General features: G+C 48.7%; 4 protein-coding genes across 6 annotated transcripts in view; 2 read left to right on the top strand and 2 right to left on the bottom strand.

Annotated features, from left to right (window-relative positions):
- Mtf1 (metal regulatory transcription factor 1) overlaps positions 1–11,768 on the top strand; it is a 47,906-nt gene extending 36,138 nt beyond the window's left edge. Inside the window, exons 8-11 of one of the 2 annotated variants that reach the window (XM_013142320.3) lie at positions 483–585; positions 1,203–1,798; positions 4,962–5,022; positions 6,315–11,768. In XM_013142320.3, coding sequence (XP_012997774.1) covers positions 483–585; positions 1,203–1,798; positions 4,962–5,022; positions 6,315–6,415 — 861 coding nt within the window. In that variant the 3' untranslated portion in view covers positions 6,416–11,768. Of the gene's footprint in view, positions 1–482; positions 586–1,202; positions 1,799–4,958; positions 5,023–6,314 lie in introns of both variants that reach the window. The other variant, XM_005008612.4, reaches the window with a different exon arrangement.
- A 122-nt stretch (positions 11,769–11,890) lies between these two features.
- Positions 11,891–13,031, bottom strand: CUNH1orf122 (chromosome unknown C1orf122 homolog). Its single transcript, XM_003462255.5, has 3 exons — positions 12,901–13,031; positions 12,609–12,810; positions 11,891–12,362 (listed from the first exon to the last, which is right to left on the bottom strand). The coding sequence occupies exons 1-3, from the start codon at positions 12,933–12,935 to the stop codon at positions 12,267–12,269; spliced, it is 333 nt and encodes a 110-aa protein (XP_003462303.1). The 5' UTR covers positions 12,936–13,031; the 3' UTR covers positions 11,891–12,266.
- Yrdc (yrdC N6-threonylcarbamoyltransferase domain containing) lies at positions 13,023–16,797 on the top strand. The gene is made up of 5 exons (XM_003462254.5): positions 13,023–13,552; positions 14,116–14,230; positions 14,345–14,464; positions 16,057–16,199; positions 16,489–16,797. Exons 1-5 carry the CDS (start codon positions 13,161–13,163, stop codon positions 16,556–16,558), a joined length of 840 nt encoding a protein of 279 aa, XP_003462302.1. The 5' UTR covers positions 13,023–13,160; the 3' UTR covers positions 16,559–16,797.
- Positions 16,798–17,410: 613 nt separating this feature from the next.
- On the bottom strand, positions 17,411–24,889 carry Maneal (mannosidase endo-alpha like). Of its 2 annotated transcripts, XM_063236111.1 has the most exons (4): positions 23,961–24,889; positions 22,738–22,847; positions 21,813–21,889; positions 17,411–19,568 (listed from the first exon to the last, which is right to left on the bottom strand). In XM_063236111.1, exons 1-4 carry the CDS (start codon positions 24,511–24,513, stop codon positions 18,932–18,934), a joined length of 1,377 nt encoding a protein of 458 aa, XP_063092181.1. In that variant the 5' UTR covers positions 24,514–24,889; the 3' UTR covers positions 17,411–18,931. The 2 variants fall into 2 exon arrangements, with proteins under 2 accessions (XP_063092181.1, XP_005000163.1); XM_005000106.4 differs by lacking the exons at positions 21,813–21,889; positions 23,961–24,889 and having other exon boundaries at positions 22,738–22,808.
- Between the last annotated feature and the right edge of the window lie 735 nt (positions 24,890–25,624).

Here is a 25,624-nt window from a genome sequence, read left to right as displayed (position 1 = left end):
ATGGCCATACCACCCTGAGTGCCTGAGGTCGTCTTTCCCTCTTGTTACCAAGCACTAGTGTTCAGTGTACTCCAATGACCTTGTCTAATTATGATCACCTCTAAACACCATGGTCAGGTTAAGTTTTTGCCCTTTTAACACTTCACAGTTGGGACTAAATTCCATCATGAGTTGCAAAAGGGACTAACTGTACCCATAATGAGTATTATACAATTATACTTTTATGTGGGATTTGGTTTTGTAAAACAGGGGTTGGCAAGCTTTTCTGGTAAAGGACCAGATACTAAATATTTTAGGCTTGGTGGGTCACATGGTCTCTGTTACAAATTCTTAACATCTCAGGTCATTTTGAAACAGGAGAAGGTAGAAACAGGAAGCATATCACAAGATCATTCTAGTTCCACTACACTAACTATATTTTCTAATGGTGAGGAATTATCTCAGGATGGCAGGTCTCACATCTCTGTCTCTCTGTCCATCAGACACAGGGCCAGGACCTCAGCACAATTTCACCAGCAATCATCTTTGAATCAATGTTCCAGGATTCAGATGACACAGCAATTCAGGAAGATCCTCAGCAGACAGGTTTGTTATACTTTCTTCTTGTTCATGTCACAGCTGGAAAGGAAATTCACACTTGAAAAGTTCATGATAGGCAAAGAGAAATACTTCAGTTAGCTTAAATGAAGCAGGCTTTCTACGAAGGTTCTGAAAAATGAGCCTTTAGTTCAAGTCCATCTTTTCCCCGACTTCCCTCAGCTCCTAAACCAGAGGGTCTTCTTTCTCAATCTCTCTGTGGCCTCAGAAGATGGGAGGAGCTGTAAGCTTTTCCTTCTGCTGTGATTCCTTGTTCATGAATGGATAGGACCCACAGCCAAGCTTCAGATGCAAAGATCAGACTGTGTTTGAATGGAACTCTGTGTTCAGTAGTTCTGTCAAAAAGAAAACCGAAAGGGAGGTTTCCGAAGAGCCTGAGGGCATGCTGTTTCGCGGTGAGACCTTTGCTGGGTTGTCACACCTGGGAAGTGCATTACCCAGCAGGCCGGCACTGTGCTACTGAAAGGAGCTTACAGCCACCCTGCGTGCAGAGGAGTTGGCTCTGACGCACTATAGTGTTCTTATGTACCTGTAGTGCATGTTGTTGTGGGATGTATATGAGGCTTGGGATATGTATATATATTTCTATTTTTTTTCCTTACCAGCTGCCTTGATTGAAAGTTTTAACGATGACGCAGAGTCGGTCAGTGATGTCCCACCACCCACAAGAAATTCAGCATCTTTATCTCTCCCGCTTGTACTGCAGCCTGGCATCTCCAAGCCACCCCAGCCTCTGCAACCAGCCTCAGCTCCGTCTGCTCCTCCGCCTGCTCCCTCCCTAGGACCTGGTTCTCAGCAAGCTACATTTGGCAACCCCCCTGCTCTCTTAAAACCTCCGGAAGTGCCTGTTCTCCGTAGCACGCAGTTTGCTGCTAGTCATCAAGAGTTTCTTCCGCACCCCCAGACACCACAGCCCATTGCACCAGGACTTTCTGTTGTTGCTGGGGCTTCTGCATCGGCAGCAGCGGTGGCATCGGCCGTGGCAGCACCAGCCCCACCACAAAGTACTACTGATCCCCTGCCAGCTATGGTCCAGACGCTGCCGCTGGGTGCCAACTCTGTCCTAACTAACAATCCCACCATAACCATCACCCCAACTCCCAACACGGCTATCCTGGGGTCCGGCTTAGTCATGGGAGAACAGAACTTACAGTGGATATTAAATGGTGCCACCAGTTCACCACAAAACCAAGAACAAACTGTAAGTATTACATACAAAGTGGGATGACGTATACTTACCATGGGGGCCATGATCAGAGGATTTCATTTCAAATAGAAAATGACTAGCATACCTACGAAACCTGTGATTCTCTCTCAGGGTCATTTTTTCCATGAGTGGTGTGAATGCAAGGAATGCTAAGGTCAGTACCTGTGAGAAGGAGGCAGAGAAACCACCTTTATGTTCACTTAGCAGTAAATGCTTGAAGGAGTATTTTCTCTGCCATCTCACACTTCATCTACTGTGGGAACACAGTTGCCAACTCCAGAGGCCGTAGCGTATTTAGGAAAGCAGGTTGCTCTCCAGAGTCAGACAAATGCAAGGGACTGGTGTGACCCAGCCTGACGGGGCCTGGTGGCGGAGGCCACACCAGAGGAGGAGTCTGTGCCTCCCCCAGCTTGCTCTCGGGGCTTTGTTTTTCCCTTCCCCTCCCTCCCTTCCCGTCCCCTCCCCTCCCTTCCTCTCTCCTCCTTCCCATCCCTTCCTTCTGTACCTCGGATTGAACCCAGAGAGTGCTGAACTATATCCCAAGCCCTTTTTATATTTTTATTCTGCAACAGGACCTCCCTAAGTTGACCATGCTGGCATCAAGTTTATGATCCTCTTGCCTCTCACCTAAGTGGCTGGGATTAGTTATACTCTACCATGCCCAGTACATTATTTTAAAACTATATAATTTTTAGATTTAATCGAACAGATAAACCCTTCACCTTCACACATAATTCCGCTTCTTTTTTTTTTTTTTTTATCATTGTTTTATGGGTTTTTTTTTTTTTTTTTTTTTTTTTTGAGTTAGGATCTCACTATGTAGTCCAGGCTGCCCTGGAACTTACTGTGTAGCTCAAGCAAATGTCTAACTCAAGTTCTCCCGAGTGCTATGTGTGCACCACCATGCCCAGCTCAGATTCCATCACCATCATTATTTTAGTTTTGATGCTGAAGATTCAACCCAGCACCAAAACTATGTGTCATGTGTCACATGTCCCTGTCACTGGGGCCATACAGAGAAGCAAGATGTTCTACCCTGACGTGCACCCCTGCCCTTCCCTTTATTAATATTTCAGTGTGGTACTTTTGTTATAACCAACATCAGTATGCTTATTATCTTTTTTTTTTTTTTTTGGTCTTTTTCATTTTTATCAGTACCAGGGATCGAACTCACGACTGCCTGCTTGCAAGGCAGGCGCTTATGCCGCTGAGCTAAATACCCAGCTTATTATCTAAAGTTCACAGTTTAGGATTCATTCTTTGTGTTGTACATACATGCTGGTGGTTTTGACAAATACATATTTTAAATCCACCTTTAAAGTATACAAATAGATTTGCCATGTGCTGCTCTGATTCCTCTTCCCTTTGTCCCTTTCTCTTTTTCTCTATGTCTGTGTCTTTCTAATATCATACACTGGATTAATTGAACTCTTCTTAACACATACAACAGTTATAGCAGATACGTATGCTTTTACTGATGGAGGGTTGAGATCCAGAGAGGTTAAATGACCAGCCCAGGGTCACACAGCTCATAGAAGGCAGAGCCTTAGCAGACTGACTCATAGCCTGGGCTGTTGGCTATTGCCTCATGCTGCCAGAGGAGGGATTTGGACTCTAGTGGCCTTGTGTGGCCATGCAGATCAGAACTGCCTTGAATTGTGGGTAGGAATTAGGTGGAGGAAAGGGTTTATGGGTAGAATTTGTGGGTAGATATAAGCAATCTGGAAAGGCAGTTTAGTGTGTACATATAATAAAACACTGAAATGCCAGAAGTGGAGTCCTGGCTCTCAAAGAGGGGCCTGTCTCACTCCAGATGTCCAGAATCATTGGAATGGCCTCTCTAGTCTTGTGACCTTGTCTGCCTGCATGGAGTAGTTATCGTTCTGTCTGGATGCACTCTGGGGAGCTGCATGAAACACGTCATCCTTTTTTCCACATACTCTTAATTCCTTTTCATGTTATTAAATGAGTCTCATGTCTCCTTCATTGTTTTATAGTGTCATCTCCTGTAATTTAGCCACAAGCTTTTACTTCCTCCCATGCTCATTTATAGCACTTTAACAAAAGAGGGTGGGAATAAAAGATAAAGTACATTTAAGATAAGATATGAAAAGCTGGACATGGTAGGCATGCCTGTAATCCTGTAATCCCAGCACTTGAGGCTGAGGCAAAAAGAGGATTGTCTTGAGTTTGAGATTAGCCTGGACTGCACAGTGAGACCCTGTCTCAAAAAAAAAAAGACTTCAAGCCAGGCTTGGTGGCATTTGCCTGTGATCATAGCACTCCAGGAGACTGAGGCCAGAGGGTCACATCAAAGGACTAGAGATATAGCTCAGTGTGAAGACCCCTGGTTCAATCCCCAGTACCACAAAAATATATAGATAAAGAAAGAAAGACTTGAAAGCAGAAGCCATTTCACCAGCTTAATAGAAGGATAAAGGTGACACGTGGGCATACTTTTGTAGTCCTTCATAGTCACAGTACAAGTCACTGTTTCCTTATGAACCCAGTGTCTCCATGCATCACCTCGTTTAATCCTCAGAGTCCTCCAGAGGCGCTTCATTGTCATCCCCATTGACAGGACACAGACTTTTTAGGAGGTCAGATCCCTTGTCTGACAACAACTAATAAGTAACAGAGCTTAGACTCGAATGGGTGGCTGTGTCCACCTGGAGCCATCGTATGCAGCTCACAGTACTGCCAGGACTTTCCTGGACTAAGAGGAAGCCTTGCTGTCCTTAGTGGGCAGCCGAACCCCTTGGAGGAAGGAAAGAATCTCCCACCTTGACTGAAGACATGGCAGGGGGGCTGGGGAGGTATCCTTCAGGGAAGGGCAGCCCTGGGCTCCGGCTGAGGAGCCAGCAGCTTGAGCAAAGTGACCTGGGAGAGCCTCTGGATCCACAGAACTCATGGCTCGGGCAGCTGGGTGCTGGCTAGGCAGTGGGGCGCGGAGCTGGCTACACTGTCAGTGTGGAATGTCAAACAGGGCAGTGACCTCGTGTCGGAGCACAAACAAAACATCGCTCAGTGCAGCACTCCCTGAACACTGAGGGCTCTCTGTCCGCTTGGGGACCATTTCAAGTCGGGAGGCCTCAGGTCCTTGGATAGCTGCCATATTCAAGTGGCCATAAGTGTGATTTCTTCTTTTTCCCAGCAGCAAGCATCGAAAGTTGAGAAGGTGTTTTTTACCACTGCAGTACCAGTAGCCAGTAGCACAGGTATGTAATTCCATGTTGGCTTTGAGGCTGAGTAAATTCTTTAAAGTTTTTAACCCTTAAAAAATGTTTCTTCAGCCTATTGAAATTCACATCATATTGTTCATTAGGGTTTGTTCATGCTCTCACAACTACTGGAAGTTAACAAGACCATGGGCAACTTTCTTTCCCTAGTAATAGTTCTTTCCTTTCAAATACAGTGTTTCTGTGTAGCCAGAAAAGGTCTGAATTACAGTTCATGCTAAAGAGGGCATTGTTAATTTACTGGACTCTTCTAATTACAGTGAGGAAGAAATAGCATCTGGGCCAGATCATACAGACCTGGAAAGTCCTTTTATTTCAGATTCTTTCCTTTATAGATTAAGAAACTATAAAGTGGTACATGCCTGTAATCTTAGAACTCTGGGACGATGAGGCAGGAGGATTACAACTTTGAGCCCTACTTGGGCAATTTAGTGACTTACGAAGATCCTCTCTCAAAAAAATAATAAACCAATACCCAAAAAGATAAAACGACTCCCTAAGGCCATAAGTGAACATGCAGGAGAGCCCGAGCAGTAGCTCTTGATTTTCCCATTCCCAGCCTGCTTGCCTGCATAGAGCCTGGCTGCGTTCAGAGCACCCATGTGCACAACACACGTGGCAGGGGCAGGGAGAAAGGAGTCAGTTAAAACACCTACCATCTCCACATGTATCAGCAACTGGGACCACACGGAGGAACAAGATGTTCTCGGGATCAGAGTCTTGGCGGCCAGGTGCAGCATAGACAGGGCCATAGAGGGAAGGCAGCAGTGCTTGCATGTGGGCCTGGCAGCTGCTGGCTTCCCCTGGGCTAGCCCTCTGTGCAGCCCTCAGGGAAACGGCCTGGGGCAGCAGGAGTGCCAGCTGGGTGTTGGAAAGGGAGTATAAGTTCTCCAGAAGAACAGTGGTTTGGGGGGCCTCAGGCCAGAGAAAGTGCCCAGAGCCTCAGAGGTATGAAGAAGGTGTCAGGGAAAAGGCAAAGAGTCTGCTGTGGTTGGCATGGAAGCACAGCAAAGAAAGACCAGGTGGATCTATACTGTGTGCTTGGCTTGCAAAGGGGGAGTCTGTTTTGGAGAGATGGGAAGTGGTACAGGCCTTTTCCCTGAGGAGGAACTTGGTCCAGTTTAAAGAGGAACAAAGCCCAGCAGGTAGCATCCATTCTTCCCACCATTCCTGTCTCCCCAGCACCCAGTCCTCACCTGTCCATATGCCCCTACCCCTTACGCCTCTGCCTGTGGCTGCCTGAAGAGCAGTATCTCTTGCCTCTCTCGCAGGGAGCTCTGTCCAGCAGATTGGCCTCAGTGTTCCTGTGATCATCATCAAACAAGAGGAGGCATGTCAGTGTCAGTGTGCATGCCGGGACTCTGCCAAGTAGTGGGCAGCTGGTGGAGAAAGGGCTGTTCTTCCCCACCCCCTCCAGAGCCAAGCCCCCGCCTGCTGGTGGGCCCAGCCTGCAGCTATCACCCTAGACTTTGTCCTAACCCCTAGTTCTTTGTCATCATCCTCTACTGGACCCTCTTCCTGTGGGCAAAGCAGACAGGCCGAGGCTCCTTCAGACCCTCAGATGGAAACGTTAAGTGCCATGGATGTGTCTGAGCTCCTGCCCTGCAGAGCCTGGACACCCCATCCTGATTCCCACTGAAGCACTGCTGCAGGGCTAGGAGAAGATGGGCACAAGGCAGCTTCTGCAAGTGAAGGGCCTTTGCATGCTCATCTACAGGAAGAGGGCAAGCAGGAAGCAGGAGGTGCGATGCCTGCCATCATGGGGTCAGAAATTGGAAGGATGAAGAAATCTGCTGTTTGAAAGCCTCACCTTTCAGACGTATTTTCTTTATTCATATCCCAGGAACATCCATTTTAAGGAACTGATCTTTGGAAAAAAACAAAAAACAACAAAAAAAAGCTAAGTTATAAATGAACTGTTTGGCTGCACTGTATGTCACTTTTGCTTATTGTCATATGAATTTGGAAATTAAGGTTACTCGTATGCATAAAAATTCTAAACGAAAGGGTGTGGTTGCCATCAATCTAGTACTGCCCATCATTTGCACTGGAGTCTTTGTGGACTGGGTAGGAGAGGTCAGGGTTGTGTTCCTCCCTGTGTGTCTTTTTAATCTGAGGCTGACTCTTAACCGAAGGCCAGGCTCTCACTCCCTCAAAGTGGGCAGTGTGACGGCAGGTGAGACAGCTGTGAGTTGGACAGGGTTTAGGTGAGATGGCTTTGCTGTTTGTACTTGGTGTTGGTAGGGCTCAGGGTGGATCTGCAGGCTGTCCTGCAAGCCCATCCGCACAGACTCTTGGCACTCGAAGCCTGGTCCGCCAGCCGTCGGATGTTCTGGCTCTGTGGGAACCTAGGCAGGTTGTTGACTGCTGTGTGTTGGTGGTATGTGTACAGAGCAGCTCGGCACAGTGATGGTGGACCTGTAAAGGTTTCAGTAACAACAAACAGCTGGCTACAGCACATGTGGCACATGTGGCACAGGTTCACCACCGCTGCTTTTGCAGCATAGTAACAGCCTTTGCCTCTCCACCTCTCAACTGCTTGCTGGAGCTTGCAGGTCACAGTGAGTTTTCCTTGAGGAGCATCCTATTTTGTCCTAGAGTGAATGTGTTGCCAGTTGGCAGCCGGTGGTTGCCTTCCTTTGAATGCTGTTTTCTTCAGAGCAGAAGGGTTACATCTTGCTTCTTAGTAGAAGGTGCAGATTGAAGGGAGCTCGAAGGAGGTGGTGGGTAATTGGTAGGCCAGATGTTCTGGTTCTAGGTTCTAGCCAGGCTTTTGGTTGCCCTTTTCTATCTCCACCTCTCTGGATTTTGCATACAGCCTAGTACAGTGCAAACAAGAATGTGACTTGCTCAGCTTAGTTATGTGATTTCTAAACAAAACAACAAAAAAACAAAAAAACGATGATCTTCTACTCAGGGTAAAACAAAATAAAAAATTCCCCTTCCACCAAAAAGCCTGAAATGTTGCAATAAGTTGTCTCATTTGGAATGTTTCATTAAGTTGTGTTATAGGAAAATTTGTGTGTGCGTGTGTGAGTGTGTTTGTATGTGTGTGTAGAATTATATCCATCTGTCTGCCTTGGCTCCCAGTCATTGCCTCTTAAAACATAAAATACAGTGCACACTAGAATGGAAAGTTTCCCTCACCTGGCTGTTTAATGTAGTCATGAATGCCTACCAAGCTCAGAAAGTAGGCATGGCCCAGAGTGTGGGATAGAATGCTTTCCCTGCCTCCGGGTTCCATAAAGGAGGCAGTGGGAGCCAGCCAGTGAGAGATCTGTACTGATCACTCCTGCTCTGAGCTTACCTTGGAGGCAGATCACTTACCTTGGAGCCAGAGACCCTGCCTTTAGCAAGAATGTAGAGACGAACTTGGACAAGAGGGTAGTTGTGGTAATGCTGTTACTGCCAGGCAGAGAAATGGGCTTAACTGCAAGCAGCTGATTTCTCATTCTAGAAGTTTATTCAGGAGAATTAATTTCTATTTAAACTTCTGTACTCTTTATCCCTAAAGGCTGGTAGTTTTTGGCAACCACTGACCTCAGCAGAAGTGGATAAGGCTGGAAGAATCTTCTCCCACCAAATGCAAGTGGAGGTTGTCCTGGCTTTCTGTAGACCTTTCGGCAGTAGGAAGCTTTGAACCTGGATGTGAAAGCAGTGGGTGGGACCCCAAAGTTAGCTTGTGGCAGATGGTAGTTAGGACCTTCCCATATGCCCACATGAGGAAGAAGTAGGGTCCCAGAGGACAGGGGAAGTATCTGTGGCTTACCTGTTGCTTCTTGGCCAGCCAGGGCTGTCCTTATGTTGAGTCCTGCCCAGGTCACTCTCCACAGATTGAGGGTGGTAAAGGTACATTTAGCAGTATTGAGACTGCTAGATTTTTCTAATTGAAGAAGTTGAAATATCTGCCTTTTGTGGGTGGTTTGGATTACAAAAGACTATCAGATCTGATCACTTTTGGTAAATCAGGAATGTTTCAAATGCTTATGCAGTGTAGGTTTACGCCACAGGGTAGGTAGATCTTCCTTCCCTCCCTTCCTGTGCTCCTTCCCTTCCCATCCTCTCCCACAACCTTGGTCTCCAGTGTCAAGGACCTCAGATAAGAGAGGTTTTGTGGCTGCACTGGAGGTAGAAAGGACCTTCATGAAGAGGGTGGTTTTCCAAACCTGGAAATGAAGCCGGGGTAATTCTAGTAGGTAGAATCAACCTAATTGTCCCTAAAGTATTATAACCATTTTCACCCCATAGGCCTACACTTTAGTTCCCACTAGCATCTCCAATTAGACTGCCCCGTCAGCACCGAGGAGAGGAGTTCATGGACTTAGACGGAGGCAGTAAGGAAACTAGCAAATGTACCAGACTGCCTGCAGGTACTTGGCCCTTTCCAGGTAGCTGGGTGAGGAAGTAAGGGAAACGGCTTAGTTTTTCCTGACTGGGTCTGGCTAGTCTCATAGGGGCCTCACCAGTTTGGTAACAGGAGTAGTGTCATTTATTGAATTCCACCCCCCTTTAAGAGGAGAGGCCTTGAGAGGTGATGCCCTCTCTGGGTAGAAAGGCAGAGAATTGCTCATCACCACCTGTAGGAGAGTCAGTAGACCAGAGAGTTATTTTCAGGTTCAATACCGTGGATCAATGGGGATAATGGAGGGTAGGTGGGTTTTCCTGAGAGACTTTGTGTAATGTTGAATGTGTCCAGAAGGACAAGTTTGCAGAACCTCATATTGGTAGATTAAAGAAATAATAAAATAAAAAGCACTTTAGGTTATTTTATCTTTAACCCAATTGCTGCAATTTCTGTTGTGTATATATATACATATATACATATACTTTCCACAAAGTTTTATTTTTTGCTCAGAATAAAAAGTTAAATTGAGGTGTGAAAAGAAAGCACTTACCTTGGTGCAATATGTGTAGCTTGATGGTCGTTGTCCCATGTGGCCCTGACCTGGCCGTGTTTTTCAGCTTGCTCAGCTTGTGCTACAAGGCTGTCTGTAGGGAAACACTATTATGCATCCTCAGCAACTGCTCAATCTATGCAAGCCTGCCCTGTGTGCCCCAGGGCGCCCCCTCAGGCTCTCGGAAGAACTGCTGTGGGCGTTGTTTTCTCCAGCTGACTGTTGAGGCCCCTTTTCACCACTTCTTGGTCCCTTGCCATCTTTCCCCTCTTAGGCATTACAAAATTTTGCCTGAAAGGAAGGAACAGGTTGTTCCTAGATAGAAACCTGGCACCTTCTAGACTTTTATATTTGCATTCATGTCCATTGTCCTTAAAGACTTCTCCAGTGTCATTGGAACCATTGATTTGTGGAACCGCAACAATATTACTCAAGAGTTTACAATTTTCTGGTATCACCGATCAGAAGTATGTTTGGGGAGGGGTTGGGGCAACATGATCCATTTCTGTACTGCTCTTCATACCACCTGGGTTGGTTCTAAGAAAAAAGGCTTCTAGCCTCCATTAAATCCAGTAAACAAAGCTACTAATAATCTTGTTTTTCAACTTCCTTTTCCTTCACCTTTTCCCATTGAATCTTCAATTTGCAGGCTGTAGACTACAGAAGTTTTAAATACACTTCACCAAAGCAGAAAGATTTCCATAGATGCAGTGTGCAAGTGGTTCTGCTGTACTTATGGGAAACTGTCTATTCCTTGACATCTGGGACACAGGGTTGGCAATAAAACCCAGTAATGTGTATTTCTGGCTGGTCAGTCTATTTAGCCTGTTTCTTGCATATTATTGTGGGGAGAGGGAAAGGGTCCTTGTTTCTTCTCATGCCCTTTGGGGATGCTAATGATCAGTCTGGGCATTTCTCAAGTTATTCTTGATCAAGAGGGCTTCTCAGTCTGCATTGAAAAATGCAAATTAAACTGGACCTTTATGTCAAGCTGTACATATTACAAGCTTTTTTTACTGGAAATGAGGTTTAAAACCATACACACTACCCTTTTGGTGGTGTACCCACTGGGCCAAAATTGGGTGATAATGTCACTTTCAGCTCAATGCAGTTTATACGTTTTCTTATGGGAAAATTTTTCATAAAAGCTTTTTTCACCAAAACCCAGGGGTGTTTTTTGCAATATCCTTGTTGTCCTGTAGTGGTGCCAAGTCAGAGGCTTCTCTTGCCCTTTTCCTCTCATGTTCTCAGGCCTCTCAAAGGCTTGTTTGACTCAACAGTCTCCATCTTTTGTTGTGTTTTGGAGAAAGTGGGGGTGGGGTCAGAGTTCAACATGGCATTTTCCTTTTCCTGCCAACTCCCCCAGGTCTCTTTCTGAAAGGTGGCTGGAAACAGGTTTTTTGTGCATTCTCCAGCAGAAATCTTCTAGCCAGAAAAGGCAAGAGCCACCGGGAGCCTTTTTTGACACACTAATCATTGGCTGGTAGTGTTGGTGACAGTTTTTAAAATCCCAAATAGTTTTATTTGGATTATGTAAAAGCCTATCAAATTGATTTAAGTGTGAAACATGGGAACAACAGACTTCCACTGAGCGATATGAAAACGTTACAGGTTCAGTACTTCCAAAGGAAGAAACCTCCAAATCCAAAAAAAGAATAAATATGAATTTGTATTTTTGAAGAATGTGAAATAATGGTGTTTGCTTAATTGCTCATTTTGTATAAACTTAATATTGTACTTTAAAGTATCTGCTAAGAAGTGAAAATTTAACTTTTTTGAATTGAAGCAATATTAAATACTAATGAAATCCTAATTAAATGCTTATTTAAATTTGGTAGTATCTGTGCTTTTCTTCACAACCCTACCCAGGATTGACAATTTTCCCCCCAACCCCACCCAGCCATCAGTCTCAGAGAGAGGACAGAAAGGAAAGGTCGGTCACCAAGAGAGTCTGCAGTTTTCCTTTTAATTAAGGCTCTGCCGAAGGTGTTTTTGGGGGGCTAAGAGCCCCCAAAGCATGAAATGGACATGTAATACTACCTGGAACCCCCAAAGTGGGCCAGACCACGCTGGTGAGCACTGCTGGTCCACCCAAATCCAAGTAGTGAGACTGGGTATTCGTTGGCTACATTTCAGAGGACAGCACTGCCTTCAGCCAGGATGAAGTGGGAGTGAACCCGGCTGCTAGCAAGAGCTGCCACCCCAGGCTTAAGGCCAAGTACCAGCCACTGCCTGTGAAGACTGGCCCCTTTACTTAAGGAAGTTGTTCAGAGTCCAGCCACCATCCCTGGGGAGGGAGAGATATCAGGGGATTGGGCTTGGAGATGGTCACGGCTCCGGAGCTCCATCACCAGCATCCTTTGGAAAGCCACCTCTGGCGGAGACAGCTGGCTGGGGCGGCGCTCCCGGTTTGGCTGAGGCGTTCTAGTTGGAAGGGAAAGGAAAAAAGTGAGCCTTGAAGGAAAGGCCTTGGATTAGGCCCTGCAAGGATATGGCCACTTGGCATTTGGATAGTACTTAACTTTTTCAAAACCTCTCACCCACATCAAAGAAGTTTAAGGGTGAAGCGGTAGGCACAGTCTTCCTTCAGGGGAAGCGAGGGCTCGGCCAGTCTGGCCAGTGAGCAGAACCTACCCCCACCCCCAGGCCCAGCCCGTGGTGGGCACTGACCCCGCCACCAGCTGGCTCCGGGCGACGGCGGCCCAGCTGCCGTAGCATCTCCTCACATGAGGCGATGGTGTCCAGGAGCTGCCGCTGTCGCTGCTCCACCGCGTCCAGCAGCTGCTGGGCGCGCTCATCCCGGTGCGGTTGCGGGGGTGGCCTCCCGCCGAGCCCCAGCCCCGCCTTCCCGCGGTCCACGCCGGCAGCCTCCCTGCCCGGGAGAGAGCGAGACACACAGGTCAGGGCCAGCGCTTGTGGGCTCCAAGCCCCTTCCCTCCCACCCCGACGGGTCCCCTCTCACCCCCGTGACCAGTCTGAGCCCGGGCCCCATTCCATCTCCGCCTGCGCGGCCCGACCACCGCCCCCCTTTCGGCCGCCCCCCCTCCCCAGCGCTGCGCTAGGGCTCCGCAAAGCTGTGCCCCGCCCCGTCCCCACCGGTCTCCTTCAATCCTCCTGGGGGTCGTGGTCCCTTTAAGCTGCCCGGCGCGGAGGTGGGGCCGAGCCTCCAGGACCGGAAGCTGGCTGGGTGCGTCACTTCCTCCCGGAAGCCGGCCTGAGTGGATGCCTCCGGCGCGACCAGGCACCGCACTGAGGGCCGCAGTGGCAGTTAGCATGGGGTTGAGCGATGGGCCGGTGGGCTCCGACCGTAGCGGCCGCCTCCTCCGTCCGCCGAGCCCCACTCCGGCGGCGCCGGGGGCTCGGCTGTTGCGGCTCCCGGGGAGCGGGGCGGTGCAGGCCGCAAGCCCTGAGCGCGCCGGTTGGACCGAGGCGCTGCGGGCTGCGGTGGCCGAGCTGCGCGCCGGCGCCGTGGTGGCCGTCCCCACCGACACGTTGTACGGTCTGGCCTGTTCGGCTAGCTGCTCGGCGGCACTGGGCGCTGTGTATCGCCTCAAGGGCCGCAGCGGCACCAAGCCACTGGCCGTTTGCCTGGGCCGCGTGGCCGACGTCTACAGGTGAGGCTGCCCCGACCCGGCCCCGCTGGGGGCGGCACCGCGGGAGGGGTTTCCGGTGACAGGCTTGGGAGACTGAGGCGACGAGAGCGGGAGGGGCTTGTCCTGGCTCGATGAGGAATCCGGAACTGGAAATTGGTACGGAGCACTTAACGTTAGAAGGCTCTGAGCTAGACGCTGGGACGCAGTGATGAGGGAGGCAGCAGGCAGGGCCCTTTTCTCTTGGCGCTCTTGTGCGTACCAGAGGCGGCCCCGGGGAAAAAGGAAGCTTGGTAGCTTAATTTGGTAACGAGTGCTTTGCCGAACATAAAATAATGAATTTGATATAATAACTTATGACGGTGTCGCAGCTGTGCAGCTGTTACAGTCCCTGAGACAGGCTTGGAGTCTCCAAGACTGGGGTACTCCTCTGGAGTCCTGCTTTCTGCTCAGTCTTAGGGAATCACAGAGACAAGTAGATCGCATTGTAGGCCCTAAGGACTCCTTTTGTAAATCTGTCCACAGTCTGAGAAAGGACTACCAGTGGCTCTTCACTTGAAGTAGATTTGACCTTGTTTTTTTCGTAGGTACTGTAAAGTGAAAGTACCTGAGGAGCTTCTAAAAGAGCTGTTGCCAGGACCAGTGACCCTGGTGATGGAACGCTCAGAGGAGCTCAACAAAGATCTGAACCCCTTTACTCCTGTGAGTCAAGTTTTCTCCTTTTCCAGCTATCTGGCTTTCTCTGGGATTCAGAACAAACCAGTTCCCTATCTCTTCCAGCCTATACCTTATAATCTCCTTTCCCCTTGGCCTCAGCTTGTAGGCGTCCGGATTCCTGATCATGCCTTCATGCAGGAGTTGGCCCAGATGTTTGAGGGACCTCTTGCTCTCACCAGCGCCAACATCAGCTCCCAAGCCAGTTCCCTGAAAGTTGAAGTGAGTCTTTCAGCCCTTCCCTGAGAAACATCAGCAAGCTAAACAGCATTTCCTGTGAGCCAGTGGGGTAATGGTGGTCTGGAATTGCCTGCAGGAGAATATTTTGGCTACCCAGGTGGCGTGCGGGTGGGCGGGCATCCAAATAAAATCTTGAAAAGATCTTAAAGTTTGGGAGGACAGGGGAGAACTGATGTTGTCTTTCTAGTGTCTTAGAACAGGCTGTGATAATTAAAATTATTATATTCCTTATTTTGTAGGGGTGGCAGTTGTCAAGACTACAAAGTTAGGCTGTAAGTTTTTAATAGTTAAGTTACTGCTTTCTGGTCACACAGCCATTAAGTGACTGACCCAGAGTTTTACTCATTTTTTTTTTCTCTTTTTGTTTTCTTTTTGCAGTACTAGGATTGAACCCAGAACCTTGCAAATGATAGGCCAGCACTCTACCCGAGTTTCACCCTGAGCTCTTCCTTAATTTTTATCAAGTTTTCACTTATTGTCTGGGTTGGCCTTGAACTCAAGATTATCTGTCTCAGCCTCCTGAGTAGCTAGGATTATAGCCATGAGATTTTTACCCAGTTTTTGAATCATATCCTCAGGTTAAAGAAGGTATCATCCTAGAGGTACTTTGGCTACCTTGTTTGGATGACTGAGGACATGGGAAATTTCACTTAACTTTTCTTACTAAATTTAAGTTTAGTGGAATGTATTGGGTGGTGAGATCAGAAACTGCAAGCTCAGCATTTTTCTCATTCTCAAACTGCAGGCTTTGGTCTGGATAGCTGTGCAGGGGTGAAGTGGGTAGGAGCGGGGTCTTACCCTGTCTGCAATCCCTTGATCCACTTAGCACAGTAGTACACACCCGGTTTATCTTTTTTTTTTTTGTACTGGGGAATGAACTCAATACTGCACGCTTGCAAGGCAGGCACTGATGCTGCTAAGCTAAATCCCTGGCCACACCTGGTTTTTTTGATTCACTACCTCATTCCCAGCCCTACCTGCACTGTAGTGTCTTTACCCATAGGACAGGGGGAGCCAAACCACAGTCCTGGTAGGAGCATTCTCCCCATAGGCCTACGATTGAGTACTATGTGCTTGCAGAGTCCATCTTGTTTCCTTTTCCTACCCTAATGCAGATCTCCAGTGAGATCCTGGATCAGAGCAACAGAGGTGGAAGGACATTTTGTCTAACCTTGTTTCTTAGGTTTGGACGGAGTAACTTGCATGCATCACTCATTTTGGATAGAGCCCACATCACCAGACCCCCACCTAGAGCTCTAGGTAGTGTTCTTACTCCTCCCTGACCTGAATGATGTATAGAATTAAAGGCCTTGGCCTTTAACTTAAAGGCAAGGCCTTTAAGTTCTGGACAGCTGTTATACAGGATTCTAACCAGGAGTGTCACAGACCTCAGGGGATGCTTGGCCTGGGTGCTATCACAGTGTCATTGGCACAGCTGACCTACATTAAGTGAGGTTCTGCTTCAAGGAACAGACTTCTTCTAAACTGAGGCCTCTTGTTGTAGGAGCCAGTTGCAGTGTGACTTCACTGGGCACACCAGGGAACGTGGCCATGCTTTTCCTCTACCTCTGCAGGAGTTCCAAGACCTCTGGTCTCATTTGTCACTGGTCATTGATGGAGGACCCATTGGGGATGGCCAAAACTTTGAGTGTCGCCTTGGATCTACTGTGGTTGACTTGTCTGTGCCTGGAAAGTTTGGCATCATCCGTCCAGGATGGTAAGTCTCTTTCCTGTGGCATTAGGGAAATTGAGGGAAGCCAGAGAGGTGTAAAGTAGCTGTGACAAATGAAAGCTGTCACTTATGTGTCACCCTAGCAGGGTGCAGGCAGACATGAAGAAATGATAGATGTGATAGGACTAAATTTGCTGACTTTTGGATTCACCAAGTGAATGGTTGATGAACAAAGAATAAGACCAGTGAGGTTCAAGGCCCCTGATCACCAGACATTGGGTAGGCTCAGGACTTTGAAGAGTTGGATGTATCAGTCCTATTTTGTCCTCTTCAGCGCCCTGGAAAGCACTACAGCCATCCTCCAGAAGTATAAGCTGCTCCCCTCACGTGGGTCCTGCTCATGAGCTTTAGAGGGATGACCCAACAACACCGCTGGATACTATGTGTCTGTCTGCTGATGGTTGGTGAGGCCTTATTTGGAGGCCACCGGAGCCACATCACTAGCCTGAGCCGTTACCTACATGTCTTTCTGAACACTAGCCAGAAGCTACTGGCTTAGCTTTGCCCTTCGGGAAGGCTGTATTTATTCTACAGTTTCGTGTATCTGGTGGAAGCCCAATAAAGAGGTGAAGAACATTCCTAACATGAGTATTTTGACATTTCTTCCCTTGCTCTCTCCTTTAAACTAAAAAATAATTAACAGATTTAAAATCTAGTGAGAATCTCTTCTACTTTAAGATCTAAAGTGGCAAGAAATGCTGACACAGTTGAAAAGTCAAGTGACCAAAGACAAGGGCTTTTGAAGCCAGAACCAGGTTGGGATAAATATCGTAGAGCCAGAGGCCACTTTGTTCTGACCTGGAGGGGCCGGTGGTGAGTTGTGACCAGTTGGCAGGAAGAATGGTCTAATGGGAAAATCTAGTGGGGTGGAGGGAAGACCCAAATTAAATAGTAATGGAAAATAAATCCACTCTTAGCCAGTGACTTTTTCGTACCTATTCATAAAGTATAATTAAGATTATATATATAGGGGCTGGGGATTTAGCTCAGCAGCATAAGCGCCTGCCTTGCAAGCAGGCAGTCATGAGTTCGATCCCTGATACCAATAAAAAGGAAAAAGACCAAAAAAAAAAAAAAAAAAGATTATATATATAGTACCTTTAACTCCAGTGTTCCCTCAGCAGCCTTTCATACCAACTGTTAAAGTTATCATTGGGTATGTGAACTTCTTACTATTAAAAAATGCTACTAGTAAACATTTTTGTAAATCATTTATTAAATTGTTTCCTTAGGGTAAGATTATTAGATCGAAGTAATATTCATTTATGGCTCTTGATGTAGATTAGCCTTCAAAAGAACTGAATCATGTTTGTTTGCTGTCAGCGGTGCATGAGGATAGCTGCCCCTTTTTCCTGGCCCTGCCTTAGTTTTCCAGTTGTCCACATTGAAATGAAACTACTACGTGTCAGCATCCAACCCTATCAACTGACCTTCTGACCTTCCTGCCTTGGTTTCCTCAACTAAGCCACAAGCTAGGTGGCCAGGGCTATTCATCTGTGTGGTGGTGTTTAATGTCAATAACCCAGATGAGCTGGGTGTCCTTGAGATGACCTGGGTTCCACTTCCTCTTTCCTCTGTATCCCAGAATTCAGTCTTGAACCCATAATCCTCTCAGTCCAGTGGTTTCCAATGTACATTATTTCAAGTATAACCTAAGAATCTTGCCAACGTATTCCAGGGCAGGGTCCCTGAAATTAGCATATTAGTTTGTAAATAAGCACTGGCTGGTTAATTATTCCCTCTGGAACTCAAATTTAAACTAGTAATTTTTCAACCAAACCCACTCTTCATTGTGCTAAAACTACAGCCAGCCCTGGCCAAATGTCAGAATCTGACTGAGGTCAGAATTCATGAGGTCTTAAGCAAAAGGAATGTGTACTTAAGAAAACCAGTTGGTATTTAATACAGATCACAGCAGCGCTCCACGAGGCTCCAGTGAGAGAGCTCCGTTCAGGCAGCTGAAGGGAGATGTCCTAGATCTCTCCCAAGAGCAACATGTTCATTGGGATTAGTAGGCTCTAGGGCAGAGGTATTTTCTCAACACAACTGTGGTCAGGCACTAGCTACAAGGCCATGCCAAATAAAACGATCCTGTGGCATTGGGAGGACAGGAGCCATTCCTAGGTCAAGTTTTCCCCAGCACCCAAGCACATGCTGAGGTGCTCTGTGTTGAGTGAAATGTGACTGACTGCTCAGAGCTACTTCTGGACAGCTGGGTAATCTGCGGGAGGAACTTAAACCTGTAAGTTCCCTTTCAGAAAGTCTCAGCTGTGGTTCCCTATCTTCAAGAAGACACAATGAGGGAGGAGGCCTGAGAAGGGGACACGGACTGGCAGAGGGAGGAGGGTGCATGCTAGCGCAGAGTGCTGAAACCCAAGGGCAGAACTGCCGACTCCACCACACAGCAACAACCCCCGCCGCAGGGTTCCAAGTTGGAAGAGAGTATCTAAAAGTGGTCTGAGGGCATGGAGCTGCCCTAAGCTACGCGCAGCCACCCGCCAAGTTCTACCTTCTCCTGCAACGTTGCCTTGCTTTGCATCCCTGCAGTGGGCCACACCACGCTCATCAGAGTACCAGGCTCTGTTCTCCATGGGCCCTTGCTTGGTGGCCACCCAGAAGCACCTAGCTGCTGACTTGACCAGTGAGTGAGTGCCTGTGCCCTCAGCTGAGCCTGCGTGGTGACATCTGGCAAGGTTGGCATGTCTGCCTCAGGGCGCTCACATCAGCCACTGCTCCTTCTCCTTGATGAAGTGCTCGGCCCAGCGGCGGGTCAGCTCTAGGTACAGGCTAGGCTGATGAGGCAGGTAGTCCAAATACAGGCGAGTGGGTGTCTTTTTGGGAACGGCCTTCTCGATCTGTGTGCCTTCGTGCCACTCATTGAAAGAGGTGATGGAGACGATCTCTGGCCTCACCGTCAGGGCTGCCTGCAGCGCTGTTTCATAGTACTTGCCATTGACCCTGTTCCGAGTATTGTGGTTATTCCAGGGCCGGATGCTGGTGTCAATGTAGCCAGGGCCCACGCTGGGAATAAACATGAGATTGTTTGCATCGCAAAAGTTCTTCACAGCTTTCCAGTTCTGATGGGAGGAGCCAAAGGAGAAACCATTGGAGGCAAAGTAGGTGTACATGCCATCAAATCCTGCCGCGAGGATGTCATGGGTATGGCCCTCCTCCACCAGCAGCGCTATGAAGACACCATCATAGGGTGTGTTTCGGATTGAGTGGGGCCCATTTGGCGTCAGGAGATGTGCCCAGGCCTCGGGGGATGTCAGGTATGAGTCGTAGATATAAAAGAGTGGGAGGCTTTTGCCCATGCTGTTCTTATAGCGGTAAAATGCACCATGGGAGCCGTACCTGAAGAGCAGGAGGAAGGAGTTAGATAAAAGAAACCCACACAGCTATGGGAACACACAGAGGTCATTCTCAATGCCCACCACACAGTTTAGGGCCAGCCAGTCTCCACAGGGGAATTTATGCAAGCAAGAACCCCCCTCCCATCCCCCAGCCCTCCCATTCCTAAGGCTCACTACCTCAACCTAAGCCATCACCTCCTTTCACCTGGATTTCAGCAGTTGCCACTTACCTGGTCTTCAGCTTCCATTCTTCCTCCAAATGATCTTTTTATTTATTTATTTGTTACTGGGGATTGAACCCAGGACCTTTGCACTAAGCTGCATCCTTAGCCCTTTTAAAAATTTTTTTTGTCTTTTTCTTTTTTTATTGGTATCTAGGATCGAACTCATGACCACACACTTGCAAGGCAGGCACTTATGCCGCTGAGCTAAATCCCCAGCCCCACCCTTTTTTAAATTTTGAGACAAGGTCTCACTAAGTTATCCACACTGGCCTCTTGGTTCAGCCTCCTGAGTAGCTGGAACTATAGGTGTGTGCCACTCTGCCTGGCTATTTATTCATTCCGAAATAGTCTTACTATGTAACACAAGCTAACCTTCAAATAATGATCCTCCTGTGTCAGTCTCCCAGGTATCACCACACCAGCTCCTTTCTATTTTAAAAATATAAATTAAGTTGTACATTTTGGGTCTTATTAATATTTCAGAGCTTTTTTTTTTTTACACTAGGGAAACTATGATATTTACAAATGTGAGTTTGATTTATTTTACTTATGCAATATATTAATTAGTATTTCCTACTTTTTAAAAAATTCTGTATCATTTCCTTTTTTCTGTTTTGCTTCTTTAAAATAATAAAAAGAATTAAGGTGATCCCAGCCTGAGCAACTTAAACTGTCTCAAAATACAAAATAAAGGGCTGGGGCACCGCTCAGGGTAAAGACCCGGGGTTTAATCCCTAGCACCAAAAAAAGAAATGATTGCTCCGATTGCTCCTCACCAGGACTTGCAAGCCCCACCCAACCCTGCTTGATCTAGCTTGCCTGTCTCTATTGTGGCTATTCCACACATCACTTCCCACCTGGCCTATTCCAGTGCCACATGTTCCATCCTGTGCTGTTGTATCTGTCACTCCTCTGTCTAGAATTTTCTCCCTGCCCCCTGATCTTTGCAGAGCTTTTTTTTTTTTCATTCTGATGTTGGATATTGAGCCCAGGGCCTCATGCATGCTAAGCAAGCTACATGCAATTTCATCTTTTATTTTTTTTCTTTTTCTTGAGACAGGGTCTCTCTATGCAGTTGAGGCTGGTCTCACTTTGTAGCCCAGACTGGTCTTGAACTCTCAACGATCCTCCTGTCTCAGCCTCCTGAGTGCTGGGATTACAGGCGTGAGCCACCATGCCCGGCTCATCTTTTTTGCTTAACCACATTTATCTTTTATAGTTCTGAAAGCTGCTAAATCCAAGATCACTGTGCCTAACAGATCTGGTTCTTAAAGAAGGCTGCCTCTCTGACTGGTGGATGCCCATCATCTTGCTTTATGCTCCCAGGGATGAAAGCCACAGCTAGCCCCAAATTCAGGTTGCAATACTGTCTACTGAAAAAGGTGTCCCTGGCCACTCATGTTAAAGTAATTTCTTGAGGGCTGAGGGTATAGATCAACCCTTATCCCTAGCATATTATATTTGATCCACCTCCAACATTGCAAAAAAGTAAGTTCTTTAGGCACACTTGAGTACAAACCCTGTGTTATTCGTTATTCTTTTGTAGTATGAATTACTATTTAGTTTTTCATGTTTAATTATTTCTGGCTCCACTGTACCCCTAATACACACTAGAATGTAAGCATAAAATCAGAGGCTAAGAAACATATCTAGATACATATAAGCACTCAATAGATACTTTTTTTTTTTTGGTACCAGGAATCAGATTCATGACCTTGCATTTACCAGGCAGGTGGTGTGCCACTGAGCTATATCCCTGGTCTTAGATATTTTTCAAGTGAATGACTATGTGCAAGCACTATACAAAGCAATTTTGCATATGTTAATTTATGTAACTCACAAGATTCAATGCTTAGAGGGCACAGAACCAGAACTGAAACCCAGGTTGCCTATCTTGCTTTAAAAACAGCTGCTGGGAACATACACATTCTGCTCTTGTGTCTCTTAATCTGGCTCTCCAAACCTTCTATCCCTGCATACCCAAATCCCCATCAAAACCCCAGTCCCCAGAGCAACCTTACATGTCAATGATGTACTTGATGTTCTCATGTACAGTGATGTCGTCCCGGCCTTTGTAGGGTTGGATGTGGAAGGCCACCTGCCACAAACACAGAAGTTACTGATCAGATGAGTACCATTCCAGGAGGTACAACATATAAGACTCATGCCCCAACCATGGCCTGGAGGACAGGCTAAGCTTGGAAGGTCTGACTGTGGACCCCAAGGCTGGCATTGCTGTTATGTGCCAAAAAAGAAGGCCATGAAGTTTGCCCACTTCCAACAACAGGACACTAAGACTCATTCTGGTGAGCTGCTTGCTGCAGGACGGCTACCAGGCTTCAAGTTATGTGCCAGCTCCCAGTAGTTGGAACCAGGCATCTGACACATTGGAAAGAAGTTTGTTTCAAGTTGTGTCCATGAGAAAATGTGCTATGACTCATTAAATATGGCAGCGATTGACTCAGGGACAGCAACCTGGGCTGCTTGCTATAATTTTCTTCCTTTGTCACCAAAATGGGGATGGATTTAAAATTGGCACATTGGGAGGAAATAATTGCATGCTTAGCTTAAGTGTTTCTGCTTAAAGGGAAGCCTGTCTGCTCAGCACCTAGGTTTTGCTCTATTCCTTGAGGCCTGGTAATGTCTTCCATTTGAGACCAAAGTCCAGAATTCAGTCTCCAGGTTTATTTGGCTCTTGCCTCCCTTTATCCAGGGTCAGAATCTCCAACCTAATTTCCTACTACTTAATAAAAGTAATATTTATTTGGGCTCCCATTTTCTGTAGTTTTCTCAAGAAAGAGGGACATGGGACTCTGTATTATTAGCACCACATTTGTTATGTTTGCCATTCCTGGGCTGTGCCAAGAACTTCCCCAGAGGCACGAAGTGTAGAGGAGAGGGACTCTCCAGAATGGGAAAGTACATCACCCCTGCTTGGAGACTCACCTGGATGCTGTACTGATGGGCAGTGTCCAGGATAGCAGGTACCAGGTCATCTGAGGGTTCCCCATTATCATCGGCCATGCCAGGTGGATACCAGGAGAGGACCAGGACTCCTGAAACACAACACAGAGGCCTCTTCAGAGGCACACAGCACCCTTCAACAGACTTTCCTCTCACATGCCGTCTCCAGCTGTAAAATGACTCCTGGAAACCTTCTGCCAGGTTCATTTCCGGCAGCTCAGACGCCAAGCTTCGGAGCTGTCCGCGCCCGCGGTGCTGAAGCGCCGCGCTCAGGAAAGTAGCAACGGGCCTGGGAGGCAAGGAACCCGGCTTCAAATATATCGGCAAGTAGCAAAACAAAGGGGAGAGGGTGGCAAAGCCACACCCACCTAGAAGCCACAGTCCTACCTCCGAAGAGAAGCACCCTGAGGAGAAATCATCTCGGTGCTTGTGTGGGAAATAGGTAGCATTCACATTGACTGCCCTCCTAAGACCCTAAATCTGAATGAAGAGTGGCCCCTATCGGATTTATCTCTATATATTCATCACCCCTTTCTGTCATTCCATACTTCCCCCCTTATGAACCATCTCCAGGCACATTAAGATGTACTGTAAAGTCTAGCAGAATATGAATCAAGTGTGCTTCCCCAGCACTGCCTGCATAGGTAGCTCCCAGAAACCTGGTTTCTAGCTGGGCACTGGATGAATCTCCCACCGAGGGACCATCATGCAACATGGACAACTTTCCTCTCTGCAGCAAACAAAAGCAGGAAGGGCCGCTGCCCTCCCCCAGCGCCGGGTATGAAAGCAGAGCTGTCCCAGGCTACTCCTCTAAACCACAGACTTCTGAATGGCCAGGATACTTAGGCCTCACTTTCCTAGAACCTGGACACACATCAGATTTGAGGTCTCTGCCTCCCTCTCCTCGCTGTCCTTCCCTAGGGTTTGCTAGTGCAAGCCCTCAGCAGCTAGCCCTGTAGAACAGCCTTGGAACTGCTGGGGGCCAGAAGGGCCCCGGGAGGGGCCGTCGTAATCCTAGAAGGAAGGGCTAATGGGGCGCAGTGGGCCCATGATAGGAGTGGCAGGAAAGGGCTCAGAAGTCAGGCTGGCAAATGAATAGGTCCAAAAGGGTCGTGATGGCGACAGCAGAAGTTGGGGTGTGGAAAGGAGGGCTGAGAAGGAGGGCGAGGCTGGGGACAGGGCCTCCGGGGGTGCGGGGCGCTCACCAATGGCGGCTTCCTTGAGCTGGGTCATGTGTTCCCGCAGCACGTCGGGGTCCCGGGAGCTGTAGGGTCCCAGCTCCGGGTAGAAACTGGAGCCCAAGTCGTCCGGGGGGCTGTGGCGGCCGCGGGGATAGCTGGCCGAGATCTTGGGGTCCCAGTGTGGCACCATGACGTGGTCCCAGTGGATATAGTGGCCCTCGCGCCGCGGGCTTCCGTACCACGAGTAGTAGAAGGCGTGCAGGTCGGAGTAGACGCGCAGGCTCTGCCCGGGCGCGGGCTCGGCCTCCGCGGGGACCGGGCCCGGCGAGCCGCGGGGCTCCGCGGTGCGGGGCGGCGGCGGCGGCGGCGGCGGGGGCGCGGCGGGCGCTGCCGGGGCCCGAGCTGCGGGCGCGGGGGCCCCCTCCGCGCGTCGCTCAAAGGGCGCCAGCTCCAGCGCCGGGCCCAGCGCGGGGAGTCCGTCCGGGGCCTTCAGCGTGCGCAGGCCCATGAGGGTACCGAAGGCGAAGAGCAGCACCAGGAACAGCGCGACACACGCGCGGCGCCGCCGCCGGGCCATGGCGTCTGCTGCCCCCGTCCCGACCCCGCTACCTCCCGGCCCGCCGCGCCATGGTCGCCTGCGCGCCCGCCCGGCTCCCACGCACCGCGCCGCCCGCGCGCGTCCCAGGGAGACGGCGACGCCGAGAGGAGTGGCGAGGGCGTGGGCGGCTCCCGCCTCTCCGCGCCGTACGGGCGGGCCCCGTACACAGAGCCTGCGGCCGTGCAGACCGAGGGGGCGGGGATGGAGGCGGGCGCTGGGGGGGCGGGGACGCGGCCTCGGGAAGCCGCAGAAGATCTGGGGAGACGCGGAGATTCGAGGGGGGACTTCGAGAGGGGTCGGGGTGGGGCGGTATCGGGGGCGAAGCGGACCCAGGGCTGGGGGAAAACGCGCTGATCTGTCCCCAGTCACTCCGTTGTGCCCCCAGCGCCAGCCCCCTCCAACCCCTGTCCCCCCTCCCCATCACCCCGCCTCCTGTGCGCTAGGAGACAGCTCCGGAGGACTCTGGAGCGCCCTGAGCACCCCGGATCTGGCCTTGGAGGAAAAAGAAGGCGGGGCCTTGCGCCAGGTGCTCTGAGCAGCCTGGGCCAAGGGACCCCCACAGCAAACGTCTGGCATCTCATTGCTTTTATCTGGTTTAGACATACTCATCCCAAATTGCTGACCATGGGCATGGAATTACTATAAACAGATTAGATTAAATGCTTTAGTGGATTAAATGTTGGGAATGTGCCAGGCTGGAGGCTGAGGCAGGACTTGTGAGTTCAAGGCCAGTCCTGTGGCGTACACAAAGGAATGAGATAACTTTTCTGGGAATGAGTAAAAATGCGAACAAAAAAAAAAAAAGATAAGGATGCAATTTTCAGGAATATCAGCACTTACGGGTGGGGCAGCAGCAGAGAGCAAGCCCATGGGCTGTCAAAGGACAAATTATGGCACTTAGATATTTTTTTTTTTTTTTGTACTGGGGGATTAAATTGTAGGGTGAGCTACCACTCAGGTACATCCCAAACTGGATTTTGTTATTAATTTTGAAGCTGTGATCCTCCTGCCTCAGCCTCCGGGGTCACTGGAATCACACTCATGCAGGAGGAGTGCAGTGAGTTTGATGCTAGGCTGGGCTACATAGTGA

Source organism: Cavia porcellus, unplaced genomic scaffold (assembly GCF_034190915.1).
Source record: "Cavia porcellus strain 051 isolate PalLab524CR breed Dunkin Hartley unplaced genomic scaffold, mCavPor4.1 scaffold_25, whole genome shotgun sequence".
NCBI classification, from domain to species: domain Eukaryota; kingdom Metazoa; phylum Chordata; class Mammalia; order Rodentia; family Caviidae; genus Cavia; species Cavia porcellus.
The sequence above is the reverse complement of the archived record's forward strand: the minus strand, read 5'-3'. Positions and strand labels throughout refer to the sequence as shown.